This window comes from Capricornis sumatraensis, chromosome 12, assembly GCF_032405125.1.
Source record: "Capricornis sumatraensis isolate serow.1 chromosome 12, serow.2, whole genome shotgun sequence".
NCBI lineage: Eukaryota > Metazoa > Chordata > Mammalia > Artiodactyla > Bovidae > Capricornis > Capricornis sumatraensis.
Genome location: NC_091080.1, coordinates 33,514,080 through 33,527,317, shown reverse-complemented (window position 1 = coordinate 33,527,317; position 13,238 = coordinate 33,514,080). Strand labels below are relative to the sequence as shown.

Sequence of the window (13,238 nt, the reverse complement as noted above, 5' to 3'; positions counted from 1 at the left end):
AACTAAAAATACGGAAGAAAAATCACTTCAAGTAAAAGAGTATTCTTTCCATACGACCCGAAACTGTGTTCCAGAAATATACACACAAAAGCATTCGCTATTTGATCTTGTAAGCTCCGCCCAACTTGAGCCTCTGGGTCCAATTTTCAGGCAGTGCTTTGGACAGCCGCATCTTCGGAGGACCCCAGCTTGCGGAAGAAGACGTGGACCTGAGTTGGGAAAGACGCCGGGGTGGAAGTGGGAGCTTCCGCACGGGTTTGCTGCGAGGTTTCGGTCCCGAACGGCGGCACCATGTAAGTGTTGGCTTTCCAGCCGCCCCATTCCGCGGTCCCGCTGCCCGACCTTACTCTCTCCCTCTCTCTTCCTCAGGTCGAAAGTTTCTTTTAAGATCACACTGACGTCGGACCCGCGGCTGCCATACAAAGTGTGAGTAGTTCGGCCGCGGTAGGGGGTGGAGGAGCTGTAGAGTTGGGGGGAAGGCGACTCGAGCCATCCCAGCGGCCGCCACCTCAGCAGTGCGCGTTCCTCTCCTCTCCCCGAGCCCGCCCCACTCACCTGAACGGGGTTATCGTGTAAGTATATCAGCTTGCCCGGGCACGAGCCTGTGCGGGGGTGTGTGATGGGAACGTCGTTGCTGGTTTCCGAGCTCTCTTCGGAACTCGTTTTGGGGGTGGTGGAGTAGGGGCACGTGTGGACCGGGCCCTGGAGATTTGCTGGGATTCTTAATACAGTCTGGATCTGCTTATAACTGGACAGGCCTTTCACCGCTCTGACCAGCTGTTCGGGGAAGTAAGGCAAGGCCTGCCAGCCCAGGTTCCGAAATGACCAGAACGTCAGGCCCTTGATTCCCATTGATATGACTCCCACGATAGTTGGGCTTAACAAAGTAGAGCCCTTAACTGTCTCTTCTCATCATCTCTGATTTCTGCCTTTACACCGGAGTATTGTCATCAGTATGTCAACTGGCTCTGGAAAAGAATGAGAAGGAGGGAGGGAAGAAGGAGTAAGGCAGCATCAGTAACTATATAAGAGTGCCTGAAAGTGGTACCAGTTCGCTTAATACATGTTGACTGAATGAGTTTGCTGGCAGGCCTCTAGTTTAGTGTGTGTGTGTAGTTGTATGTATAGTTTGTATATGGATATGTGTATATAAAAGGTATATAACATGTATGTTTTCAGTTCAGTCTCTCAGTCATGTCCGACTCCTTGTGACCTCATAGACTGCAGCACACCAGGTCCTCCTGTCCAACACCAACTCCCAGAGTTTACTCAGACTCATATCCAATGAGTGGTGATGCAATCCAACCATCTCATCCTCTGTCATCCCCTACTCCTCCCGCCTTCAGTCTTTCGCAGCATCAGGATGTTTTCCAATGAGTCAGTTCTTCACATCAGGTGGCCAGAGTATTGGAGTTTCAGCTTTAACATCAGTCCTTCCAATGAATATCCAGAATTGATTTCCTTTAGGATGGACTGGTTGGATCTCCTTGCAGTCCAAGGGACTCTCAAGAGTCTTCTCCAGCACCACAGTTCAAAAGCATCAATTCTTCAGCACTCAGCTTTCTTTATAGTCCACTCTCACATCCATACATGACTACTGGAAAAACGATAGCTTTGACTAGACAGACCTTTGTTGGCTACTTTATGTCTCTGTTTTTTAATATGCTGGCTAGGTTGTTCATAACTTTTCTTTGAAGGAGCAAGCATCTTTTAATTTCATGGCTGCAGTCACCATCTGCAGTGATTTTGAAGCCCCCCAAAATAAAAGTCTGTCACCATTTCCACTGTTTCCCTATCTGTTTCCCATGAAGTGATGGGACCAGATGCCATGATCTTGGTTTTCTGAATGTTGAGTTTTAAGCCAATTTTTCCCCCTCCTCTTTCACTCTCAGACAGGTCAGGTGGTCTGGTAGTCCCATCTTGAAGAATTTCCCACAGTTTGTTGGGATCCACACAGTCAAAGGCTTTGGCATAGCCAGTAAAGCAGAAGTAGGTGTTTTTCTGGAACTCTCTTGCTTTTTTCGTGATTCAGCAGATGTTGGCAGTTTGATCTCTGTTTCCTCTGCCTTTTCTGAATCCAGCTTGAACATCTGGAAATTCACGGTTCACATACTATTGAACCCTGTCTTGGAGAATTTTGAGCATTACTTTGCTAGCATGTGAGATAAGTTGCAGTTGTGTGGTAGTTTGAACATTCTTTGGCATTGCCTTTTTTTGGGATTGGAATGAAAACACATTTTCCAGTCCTGTGGCCACTGCTGAGTTTTCCAAATTTGCTGGCATATTGAGTGCAGCAATATGCCACACATACGTTGTGGCATGTTTCACAGCATCATCTTTTAAGAGTATGTAAGTAAAAGCAGCTCTGAGATTTGTGGGAAAACATGCTTTAACTTTTTAAGGCCACTTTTCACTTGTCAGGCAGGTAGATATGTACTGTAACAGAGAAGCGTCTTTTTGAGTTGCTAACGGTTGCATTCTAGAAAGGATGTTGCAGTTGTAGATTTATTCTGGGGGAATGTCCCATTTTTTATGGTTAGTTTTGCTTGTTAATTGATTCCTTGTTGATGTTGCTACTTGGTTATAGAAATGTTGGAATCAAACATTCTCTGTCATGTACAGGATGCATTAGAAACACCATAGACTCTTTCAGCTCAGATGGTAAAGAATCTGCCGGCAGTGCAGGAGACCTGGGTTCCATCCCTCGGTTGGGAAGATCCCCTGGAGAAGGGAACGGCTACTTACTCCAGTATTCTTGCCTGGAGAATTCCAGGGACAGAGGAGCCTGGCGGGCTACAGCCCATAGCATCACAAAGAGTGGACAGGACTGACTGCCTTTCACTCTGACTCTTGCAGTCTAATTCCAGTCTCTCCAGTCTTAACTCCCTGCCTCACCTCCCCAGCCCCCTCACTACCACCATCATTTAAAGTTTCAGCCATCCTAGTTGCATATTGACAGCAAATGTTTTGAAATCTGCCTGCTCTGGCACACATTGTCTTCTGTGCTTGGAATGTAGTTTTGTGAGTACCACTACCTGCTAACATCCTTTAATGATTAAAATTTCACCTCCATGACAATTTCTGTGATGGTATAGAAAGTTCATGTCACCCTTCTCTAAGTGTCCTATACAAGCTTCATTCTTTATAACACTGGTCAAGTTATGCCATACTTCTGTTTATGTGAGATTTTTTATTTAAAAAAAAAATGCCAGTAGTTTACTTTAAAAGGTCACCTCAGTATACAGGATGGTTGGCATCTTTTCAAAATACCAATGTAATGTAAGAGTAAGTGATGTGACTGGCAAACTCAAGGGCGTCAGATCTAGATAAAGTCTCTGGAGTGAAAGTAACTCCCAGTCCCTGTGCAATTTTCTGTCAGAACATTCACTAAAATATGCTTTTCTGTTTTATTGGATTTTTTTTGGATAGTCACACCAATTTAATCTGTGGAGAGAAACTTTTGTTAATGAGTATCAGCATGACATTTAATTATATGGTACAAGGACATTTCCTGTCTCTAGTGCAAAAGTGAATTGAAACCCCAAAGTTTTAGAAGTTCTCTACAGGCAAGAGTTTTAGGACAGCGATTCTCAGGTTCTGAACTGTAAGTAAACTATGGAAATACTTGCAAAGTACTATTCCTGGTTTTGTAAATTTTTACATTACCAGTTTATTAGGTATTTTTTAAATAAATGGCTATTCTTTAAAATCTTGTTTGTCTCTTTTTATTCCATATAAAAAAGGAAGGGGAAAAAAACATGTTCTGTTTTCACTCTTAAGCAGTATTTTGGGGGAGTGGAATATGGCAGCCAAGAAATCCATTCACACTTCACTTATTGAAAATCATTGTAATGTGCAGCATCAGATGTCATGATTTTTGTACTCAGCATTCAATCTGTAGACTGAGTGAGGAGGTGGTATATATACCTGAGAATGTTACATATGGTAGTTGGTATTAAATCATTAGAGAACAGTACAGTGGTGACAAATAGAGAAGTTTCCAAGAGGAATGTTAACTTTCTCAGCTTTGAAAGAGATTCTGTGTTTCTGTCTTTACTCACTGTAGTTTGTTTTACGTTAAATCTTACATAGCTTATTTTTTAACCTGTTTCTCTGTTTAACCTGTCAATTCTTTTTTATGGTTAGGTTGAACAGTTGATTGTTTATCAGATTGATTGTTTATCAGTGATCTTGAATATACTTGCCACAATTCAAGTCAAAACCACACATCACTCTTCAGAATGTTATTTCAGATTGTGTTGTATGAGCCTTTTTCATATGTTGTAAAGGTGGGAAATCGCTTTGCATTTTGCCATAGTAAACATACTCATTTTTACCAATTTGGACTATTATTTTTGACTTGGTGATTGAAAGTGCACAGAAAAGTTCACGAAAAGATGATGCTCCCCAGGTAACCTGCTCTTCTAATGAAAACGATCACATTCCTGCATAGGATAAACTGTAGGTGGCAAAGTGTACTTAAGATTGAGGAGAGATTCCACTTTTTGAAATCCATTTTTGGAAACAAGAAGCAACCTACATGCTAGACCTATTTCTGTCAAAGTATTAAACATGTACAAATCCACACCTGTATAGGTTATGCATTTTCAAGTGGACCTGAGGGCACCATGTCAGCTATAAGGCTAATTATTGCTTTCTTTTTTAGAGTTAATGCACATAGTGTACAATCAGAATAGCCAACCTCAGACTCAAAAGAGCTTTGCCAAGGTCTGCTACAATAGCTGAAATAAGTAACAAAGGACTTAAAAAATCAGCCTTTCAAAATATTCTTTTTTAATTCTTGCAGACTCAGTGTTCCTGAAAGTACACCTTTCACAGCAGTCTTAAAGTTTGCAGCAGAAGAAGTAAGTATAGAAATTGGAACAGCCTGTAGAGAATACAATTTGTGTCTCAAAATGTGTCTTAAAAATCTACATGCTAGGTTTATGGTGTCAAAAGTTAAACCTCACTTAAAGGTAAAAGAAGAGTGAGAGTTGAGACCCACAGATACAAGAATGGGTTACACAAATTGACACATTTATTTAATGTAACTTGAATTATAAGGAGAATCCTTATTGAAGTTGAAAAGATAGTGATATGTCAATTTTTTTAAAAACTTCACACTGTATGCTTGTATTTTTACTAACTTTGATTCTGGAAGTATAATTTTATTATATATCACGTTTTTCAACCTTTCTCTATGAGCATGTGCAGTGTTAGTAAAATCTGTTGTTTTTGAAAATATGATTTGAGTTTCTGTTTTTAAGAAATAAAACGTTTCCAAAGATTTTCATCAGAGGCATCTATAAAGTAACTGTTTGTACTTGACAATTAGAAGAGAAGCTTATGGCTTGGGAGACTTAGGGTTCCTCTTTTAACTGTGTCATTAATTATTTGTTTGACATGACAGTTTCTCTCTTCCTGAAATTTCTTAATCTGTAAAATGGAAACCTTATCCTTCCTGCCCAATTACATGATTTTGAGTAAAAATATAATAGCATTTATATTTAATGTTGTGGAATCTTTCAGTAAGAGTAAGAGTTGACTTGAGTTGTCCGTGGATTTAGAACCCTAATATAATTCTCTTAATAAAAAATAAAATCCCCCAACATAGGACTAGAAATTAATTTAAATAATGAGTTGTCAAAGCCTGAGAGGAACTTCTTAGCATCCTAAATTGTAAAACACAGTGGGATCTGAAGTAGAAATAAATGAAAACTGAGGAACTTCGCATCTAGGAGAAAAACTTGTCAGTACTGTAGAAAGAAGTGGTAGTTTCTGTATGTACATCAGTAGTAAAGCTTCCCCAAATTTCAGTTAAACAGCATTGTTACTATAGGTTGGAAAAGGGAAAAATTGTGTCTGTAGTTGCTTTTGATTTTTATTGTCATGTAATATGTTACCACTAAAGAAAATATGTAACTTAAAGTGGACATAACTAAGAATAACAACTAGAAACTTTGTCATATTCAAGTTTTAGAAATCTGAGATTGCCTATAATTTAGGTGTTTTATTTAAAAAGTATTACAACCTCTATAAAAACTTAACTAGTTTAAAATTTATTAAAGTATATTTTGAAGTTACTTTAAGTTTATTTAAAATTTTTAAAACATAAAGGATATTTACAGTTAAGAATATGCCATATGGACAATAAAATTGTTTTTTTTTTTTTAGGTACATAGGCCTGTAACAAGTAATTGTTCTCATGTGTAGTTAAGTTCTTATTTTAAAACTTGATTGTTAAATTCATAAATTTAAATGAGCTCTTAGTTTTTTCTCAACTATGGTGTGTGATTATTGTAAATACTGAGAGCAGTATTTCCCAGAAAGAATGTTTTCCCAGACCACTAGAACCACAAAAAAAATAAAATAACCATTAAAAACTGAGATTGGGATCAGTGGTCCAAAAGTATGGGGCGTTATTGACTATTTTTTGTATTTTCCTGGAGTCAAATAAACTATATTAGCAGCATACTAAAGGATTTTGCAAAGATTCCCAGTTTAACTTCAGTTCAGTTCAGTTGCTCAGTCCTGTCCGACTCTTTGCGACCCCATGAACCACAGCATGCCAGGCCTCCCTGTCCATCACCAACTCCCAGAGTCCACCCAAACCCATGTCCATTGAGTCGGTGATGCCATCCAGCCATCTTATCCTCTGTCATGCCCTTCTCCTCTTGCCCTCTATCTTTCCCAGCATCAGGATCTTTTCCAGTGAGTCAGCTCTTCTCATCAGGTGGCCAAAGTGTTGGAGTTACAGCTTCAACATCAGTCCTTCCAGTGAACACCCAGGACTGATCTCCTTTGCTGTCTAGTTTGGTCATAACTTTCCTTCCAAGGAGTAAGCGTCCTTTAATTTCATGGCTGCAGTCACCATCTGCAGTGATTTTGGAGCCCGGAAAAATAAAGTCAGCCACTGTTTGACCTGTTTCCCCATCTATTTCCCATGAAGTGATGGGACCAGATACCATGATCTTTGTTTTCTGAATGTTGAGCTTTAAGCCAACTTTTTCACTCTGCTCTTTCACTTTCATCAAGAGGCTCTTTAGATCTTCTTCACTTTCTGCCATAAGGGTGGTGTCATCTGTATAACTTAGTGTTTTCCAAACTTAATCATAAAACTATAATATTTATAAAACTAATCTGTAGCATAGAAGTGCTTATTAAATTATTGGAAAAATGAATGAGCTATGAACACACTTTGACAAATGAGAGCATTAAGAGAATAATTCTACCTTTAAGCTACCAATAAGCTCCATACCACATTTCATTGACTCATAAGGTACTTACATCTCTGAATAAAGATGAGTGGAGGCTGTCTGTCATGGTTGACCATGTAACAGTTACATAATTGTCCAACTGACATCACCTGCACCCCTACTTGTACTTCGAGGTATTTCTTGGTGGCATTAATTGGACTATTGCAATCCCATATTAAACACAAGAGAGCATTTGTTTGAACTGACTATTTCTACCAAGAAATTTTGGGACTATTCTAAGCAGTTACTTAGCTTTTATTTTCACTTGTGCCTGAGCGTTATATATGACCAAAGTAACGTGTATAAGTCTGAAAGATCAAACACTGGGTTATAGATTCATTGACAGTGTTTTTCCATTTTTATGGTGCATAAAACAAGATGCATTTTACAGTCTCTGGTGTCCTAAATACAATGAAATGCAATTTTTAGAAAACAGGTGGCCCTAGTGGTAAAGAACCTGCCTGCCAATGCAGGAGACACAGGTTTAATCCCTGGGTCGGGAAGATTCCCCTGGAGAAGGAAATGGCAACCCAATCCAGGGTTCTAGCCTGGGAAACCGCACAGACAGAGGAGCCCAGGTGGTACAGTCCGTGGAGCTGCAAAGAGTTGTACACAAATGAAGCAACTTTGCGCAGCACATTATTCTTTAAAGATAAAGCAGGTTGTAATACTTTGTTTGATGATGTTACTTATCCTAAAAGATAAATTACGTTTAAAATTATAGAATTGATTATATGTACCCTATCATTGCTAACTATCTTTTATACTTAGCATTTTATATGCTTATATGTATTTTTTTCTTTTCTTCCTTTTTAGTTTAAAGTTCCTGCAGCAACAAGTGCAATTATTACCAATGGTAAGAATTTGTCTTAAACCTGTTTATTAACAGAGCTATTAGCTGTTTAAAAGAAACCAAATTAGTTAAAATTGACTTAAAATACAAAAACCCTAAACCTTATATCAACATAAATGATATACATAATTGTAAACACTTTAAGTTGAAGTTATTGTTCATAATTGTGTCTTCCGTTTTTCCTGTGCTTTTGTTACGTAGTACAGTAGTTTATGGGCTTCCCTGGTGGCTCAGATGCTAAAGAATCCGCCTGCAGTGCAGGGGACCTGGGTTCGATCTCTCGGTCAGGAAGATTCCCTGGAGATGGGTGTGAACCCATTCCAGTATTCCTGCCTGGAAAATCCCATGTACAGAGGAGCCTGGCAGGCCATAGTCCATGGGGTTGCCGAATCAGACATGACCAAGCGACTAAGCGCAGCACATTATAATATCATATGTCCTTATGCCAAATTATTGCTGAAAATAACTTGTTGTTTAACAAAGTGTTTTCTACTGTATCATAAACGGTTTTAGAATATAGGAAGCTAAGCAGGAATGTACCTTTGCTGTCCCTTGCTGTTGCTTTCCTGATAGAAAACAGTTCTTACAGGCTTGCAATAATGAGGATTTTATCCAGTTAGATAATATAAATTAAATTCTGACTATCTTTGGATACTACAAATAATTAATGAAACCAGCCCAAAGAGAAAATACTGAAATAAGATGAGGAACAAAGATGGCAGGAAAAGCTTAACTATTAAGAGTACAAAGTCATGGTCCCAGGTACTGGTGAGTAGTTCATGTATAGTTAAGAAATTTAGACTAAGAGAATGTGGCTTTAATGAGCAGTAAGTAGTATGATTTGGTTTAGATAATGATGGAATTTCTCATTCTAAAAAATTGTGCATGCTGCCACATTGAAATGTGTCTGTATTTGGAAGAAAGCTATCCTTCCTTTTCTGGAAAGATTTAGATTCATAAATGAATAGCTCGTGGGAGAGTGCTTTGTAAACTTTTATCAAGTGTCGGTGGAACTTATATTACTCTGGCTCTTCAGCCTCAAGATTTGATGCCTTAGAGCAATGTTAAATGATGAATGGCATACTTAAGGTATTTTGGCTTTATTTTTCACTAGATTTGGCAAAACAGTATGAAAAACTATCCTCTGTTGAACTTACTGGGGTCGTTTCACTGACAGACATTGTCTAGTCCAGCGATATGTGTAAAGGCATAATAGTGAGAGATTTCAACAGATAACCTTCATGTTCTTGGCATAACTGTTCGGCTTACGCCTGTATCCACAGCAACATTATTTTGACACATTTCTTCTTCTTACTGTTAAAGCCTTTTAGCTTCAGAAATAACTTAGGTCATTTTACAACTTATTTTCTAGATGGAATAGGAATAAATCCTGCACAGACTGCTGGTGAGTATCTGCAATCCATGGCAGTGCGGTGAGGCTGTCTACATCAATTGATAATGAATATGTAATTCATTCTAATTAGACTTGATAGGATTTTACCAAGATAATGTCTGATTTTCAGAGATTGTGTGGCAGTCTTTACCTAAGCGTGTAAATAATTTGTTACATTTTGTGTATCAGTTATATGCTTTTGGCTTCAAGAAAGGGAAAATCTGACTAATGAGCATTAAAGTTTTTTAACTAATACATGTAACAAAAAATCTTAAGGTAAGATTGTGCGCTAATGGGAATAGTGTTCTGTAATAACTATCTCATTAAATAGTTGTGAGGTTGTACATGTAAGTGCTTAGAAGTTTGTGTTATTCATAATAAACATTCAATAAGTACTGACTTATTATTTTGAAGAAGTACAGTCATTTTAATTTCATGGGACTTAGCCTGCACTGCGAATTTCAAGGTGTTAACATTATGTAGCACTACATATTGATACCCTAACAAGCAGGAAGGGTAAAAGTAGTCTTAAACTTTTTAACTGACAGTTATGTATTTGAGATGTACCTTCCTTAGCTTATAGTTCAGTTAAAATATTTTTAAATTAAGCATGATTTAATATACAGCCTTGAGAAGTAGTTATTTTTAAACTGTTATTTTTTTAAGTACTTCTACAAAATTATATTGTCCTCATAAGCCCTGGGATTGAAATGTAAATTTAGCCATATAATTGTTGTATAGATACTTTTAAACTTGGGTTTAAAGATTTTTGTGTTTTCTTACTCTATAAATGTCCAGTAGTTTATATTAATTTGAATTCCTTCTTACTCTGACATGTTGCCTGTTGGATTCCCCTTTAAAGTTGAATTGTGGGCATCATAAAGTGTGAAGAAAATCTCAGTAGGCAAGCCAGACCCAAAATAGGTCAGGATTGCTAAACTTTTGTCACTTGTAGTAATTTACACTTATTTTTCCTGCTCCCAAGTATTTTATTATATATTAAAGCAAATATTGATGATTGTGTCTGGTGGTATTTCTTTGGGTAGTGTCCTTTCTTTTTTTATTTTTGTGGATAGTGTTCTTTTTTCAAATTTTCAGGCGTTTGTTGGGTTGTAAGGATGTGAGAGCAGTAAGAACAACACATAAGAAGCCTCAACTTCAGGTTTGAGGATGTGAGAAGCGTAAGAGCAAGACCTAAGGAGCCTAGACTTGGGTTCTAATATTTTTGAGCTTTGCACCTACTTGACACTCCTTTGTTTCTTCTGTATATTAATTGTTGAATTGTTAATGAGAGCATGTCATTTTTTAAATGCCTAACGTTTTGTTCTGTCTGTTTGTGTAGGAAATGTTTTTCTAAAGCACGGTTCAGAACTGCGAATAATTCCTAGAGATCGTGTTGGACATTGTTAATATCCGCCGCTTGGAACGTAAAACCCCCTCCAGAGTAAATAGTGGTATTGTTATTACTGTAAAATTGGAATCAGGCATTTGAAATCCTATGAAAATACCAGTAATTGATGACATAATGAAAGGTGACTGTCTGTCCATGCTTGTTCACACTTCACGTGAGGAGAGAACGCATCCAGGCCTAGGGCCCCATGACCACAGAGGATCAGTCTTTCATTGCTGCCTCGCTGCACACACAGGTAGTTCATCAGAGGTGAATGGATCAACCATCTGTGTCTTACAACCGGAGGATGCTTCTGGTCATTCTTTCTGAGAACATCTGGAAACTTAAAATTTACTGAATCTTCCTCCTTGTCCCTGAATTAAAAATGTAAAAAAGATTATGGATCCACACATGAAGGTTGGGTTGATAGCATCTGACTCACAGATACAAACATAGTTGCGTTCCTCCTTATATATCATTTATGATAAAGAATCATATCAATGAATAACTCTTATCATTTAGTTTGTTTTAAAGTTTCAGACTTCTTGAGTTCTTAATAAATTGTAATGACATCAGAGAGCCCAAAATTGCATTTTCCATCTAGCCCTTATGGGTAAAATTGGTAGGTATCCCACACCGAGGAGTTGTAGCGATGATCTTGCAGACTCCAGTACTTGTAATGATGAGAATTAAGAATAAAGTAGAAGCATCAGTTGCTGAACTATGCATTCCTTTAGTGATCTCTTTTAAAACAACCTTTAAAATAGGAATCCTCAAGAAACCATCATCTTTTTGAGGATAATTCTAAATAGCCTTCAGGGAGAAGGTGTAAAGAAGAACATCTGAAAGTTCACAGCAGATCTCGTAGAAATGCTAATTTAAATTCTGGTTAATTATACATAATGAAGACCCAACATATAAGGAAGCGTTAAGATTATAGTTGTGGGGTGAATAAGAAGCTAGGAAAGGAAAATGGGGAAGCCCAGATGACTAGGCTTCTAGCAAGAAGAAAAGAATCAAAAGGGAAGGCAAGCAGAAACCTGTAACAGGAGTGTCATAGAAAAGGCCAAACTGGGTAAACAAAACCACAGAGGCTATGGAAAGAACTGAAGGGAAAACAAAACACTTGACATTGTTACAAGGAGCTGAAGATGATCAGAGAAAGCATAACATGGGCATTGTCAACATACGGTTTCCAGAATGCGCCTTAGTTTAAAGAAAGATATACATGAGGGAAGATTATGTTTGCCCTTAGTGAGGGCATTAGTATCTATGCATATCTTGAAAGATGAGGGCTCATAGTGATTGAGAACCAGCACTTGACCTGCTGTATTCTAAATGCTGAGGTCTCTGGAGGCAGGCCTGGTTGGTTGGTATCTGTTTTGCACTTTGGATGCCTGGAAAATATAAGCTTCAAGATACAGGTGTTGAGTTATTCATGAATAAAGTATTTCTAAAGCCAATTTTTATTGAAATGTGCATAGGCCGTAGGTTCATTGGGGAAAAAAAATTATGCAGCAGAATCAGTATCCGAAAGATGATATTGGTTAAGACATGGTTCAGATATTTGACAATGACTAGCAGTCTTCTGAATTGTAAAGAGCAAAGACATTTGTGCTGAGCTGGAAATGTATGTTACTAATGTTTGTGGAATTTTTTATTTTTATAAGCAAATTTTTATTTTCTGATGCCTAAAGACTCCTGGTCTTTAACAACATTAAATCTCCATTAACAAGAAATTTATGAATGCCTATTTTCTGAATTTTTTGTCTTATTTAGATTTTCCCTCATTCTGTTTTTAGCACAAAATTCTTCCTGATTTGTCACACAGATAGGTTTTATGATGTCTCATAAGTTATTTAATATTCTTGTTCTTTGGTTGAAAAATTTTATTGCAGTAAAGTCTTAAAAATATTTTCTTGTATAGAACTAGACATGTTATTAAATATGATCTGTAACTTCTTTGTGCAGAATGTTTCAATGTGGTGTATTTAGTTTTAAGTGCTTTATTGGTACATGATTCATATCTTGTGAAAATACATTTTCTTACACCATAAACCATATTGTCTACTCTTATTTTATTATTAAAGTGCTTAATTAACACATCTGTTGAGGCAGTATATAACAATTGTAGACCAAAAAAGGGATGGGGACAAAGATGATTAATGGCTATAGGTCTTAGAAATGAATGTATACTTCCAAATGCCAGTCCATTTTCAGATAAAATTGAAAGTGTAGTTAAGTGTCTATAGTAAGTGTTTAGGCTGGTAGGTCCTGAACCTGTGTGATTATCAAAGTGACCTAGAAAATTACGAATACAGACTTCTAGAAACTACCCCTAAAGTT

At 37.6% G+C, this 13,238-nt stretch overlaps 1 protein-coding gene across 1 annotated transcript; it reads left to right on the top strand.

Annotated features, from left to right (window-relative positions):
• Positions 1-213: 213 nt before the first annotated feature.
• On the top strand, positions 214-12,864 carry UFM1 (ubiquitin fold modifier 1). Its single transcript, XM_068984431.1, has 6 exons — positions 214-293; positions 370-426; positions 4,808-4,865; positions 8,073-8,112; positions 9,482-9,514; positions 10,845-12,864. Coding segments are annotated over exons 1-6 (258 nt in total). The 5' UTR covers positions 214-291; the 3' UTR covers positions 10,913-12,864.
• The last annotated feature ends 374 nt before the right edge of the window (positions 12,865-13,238 follow it).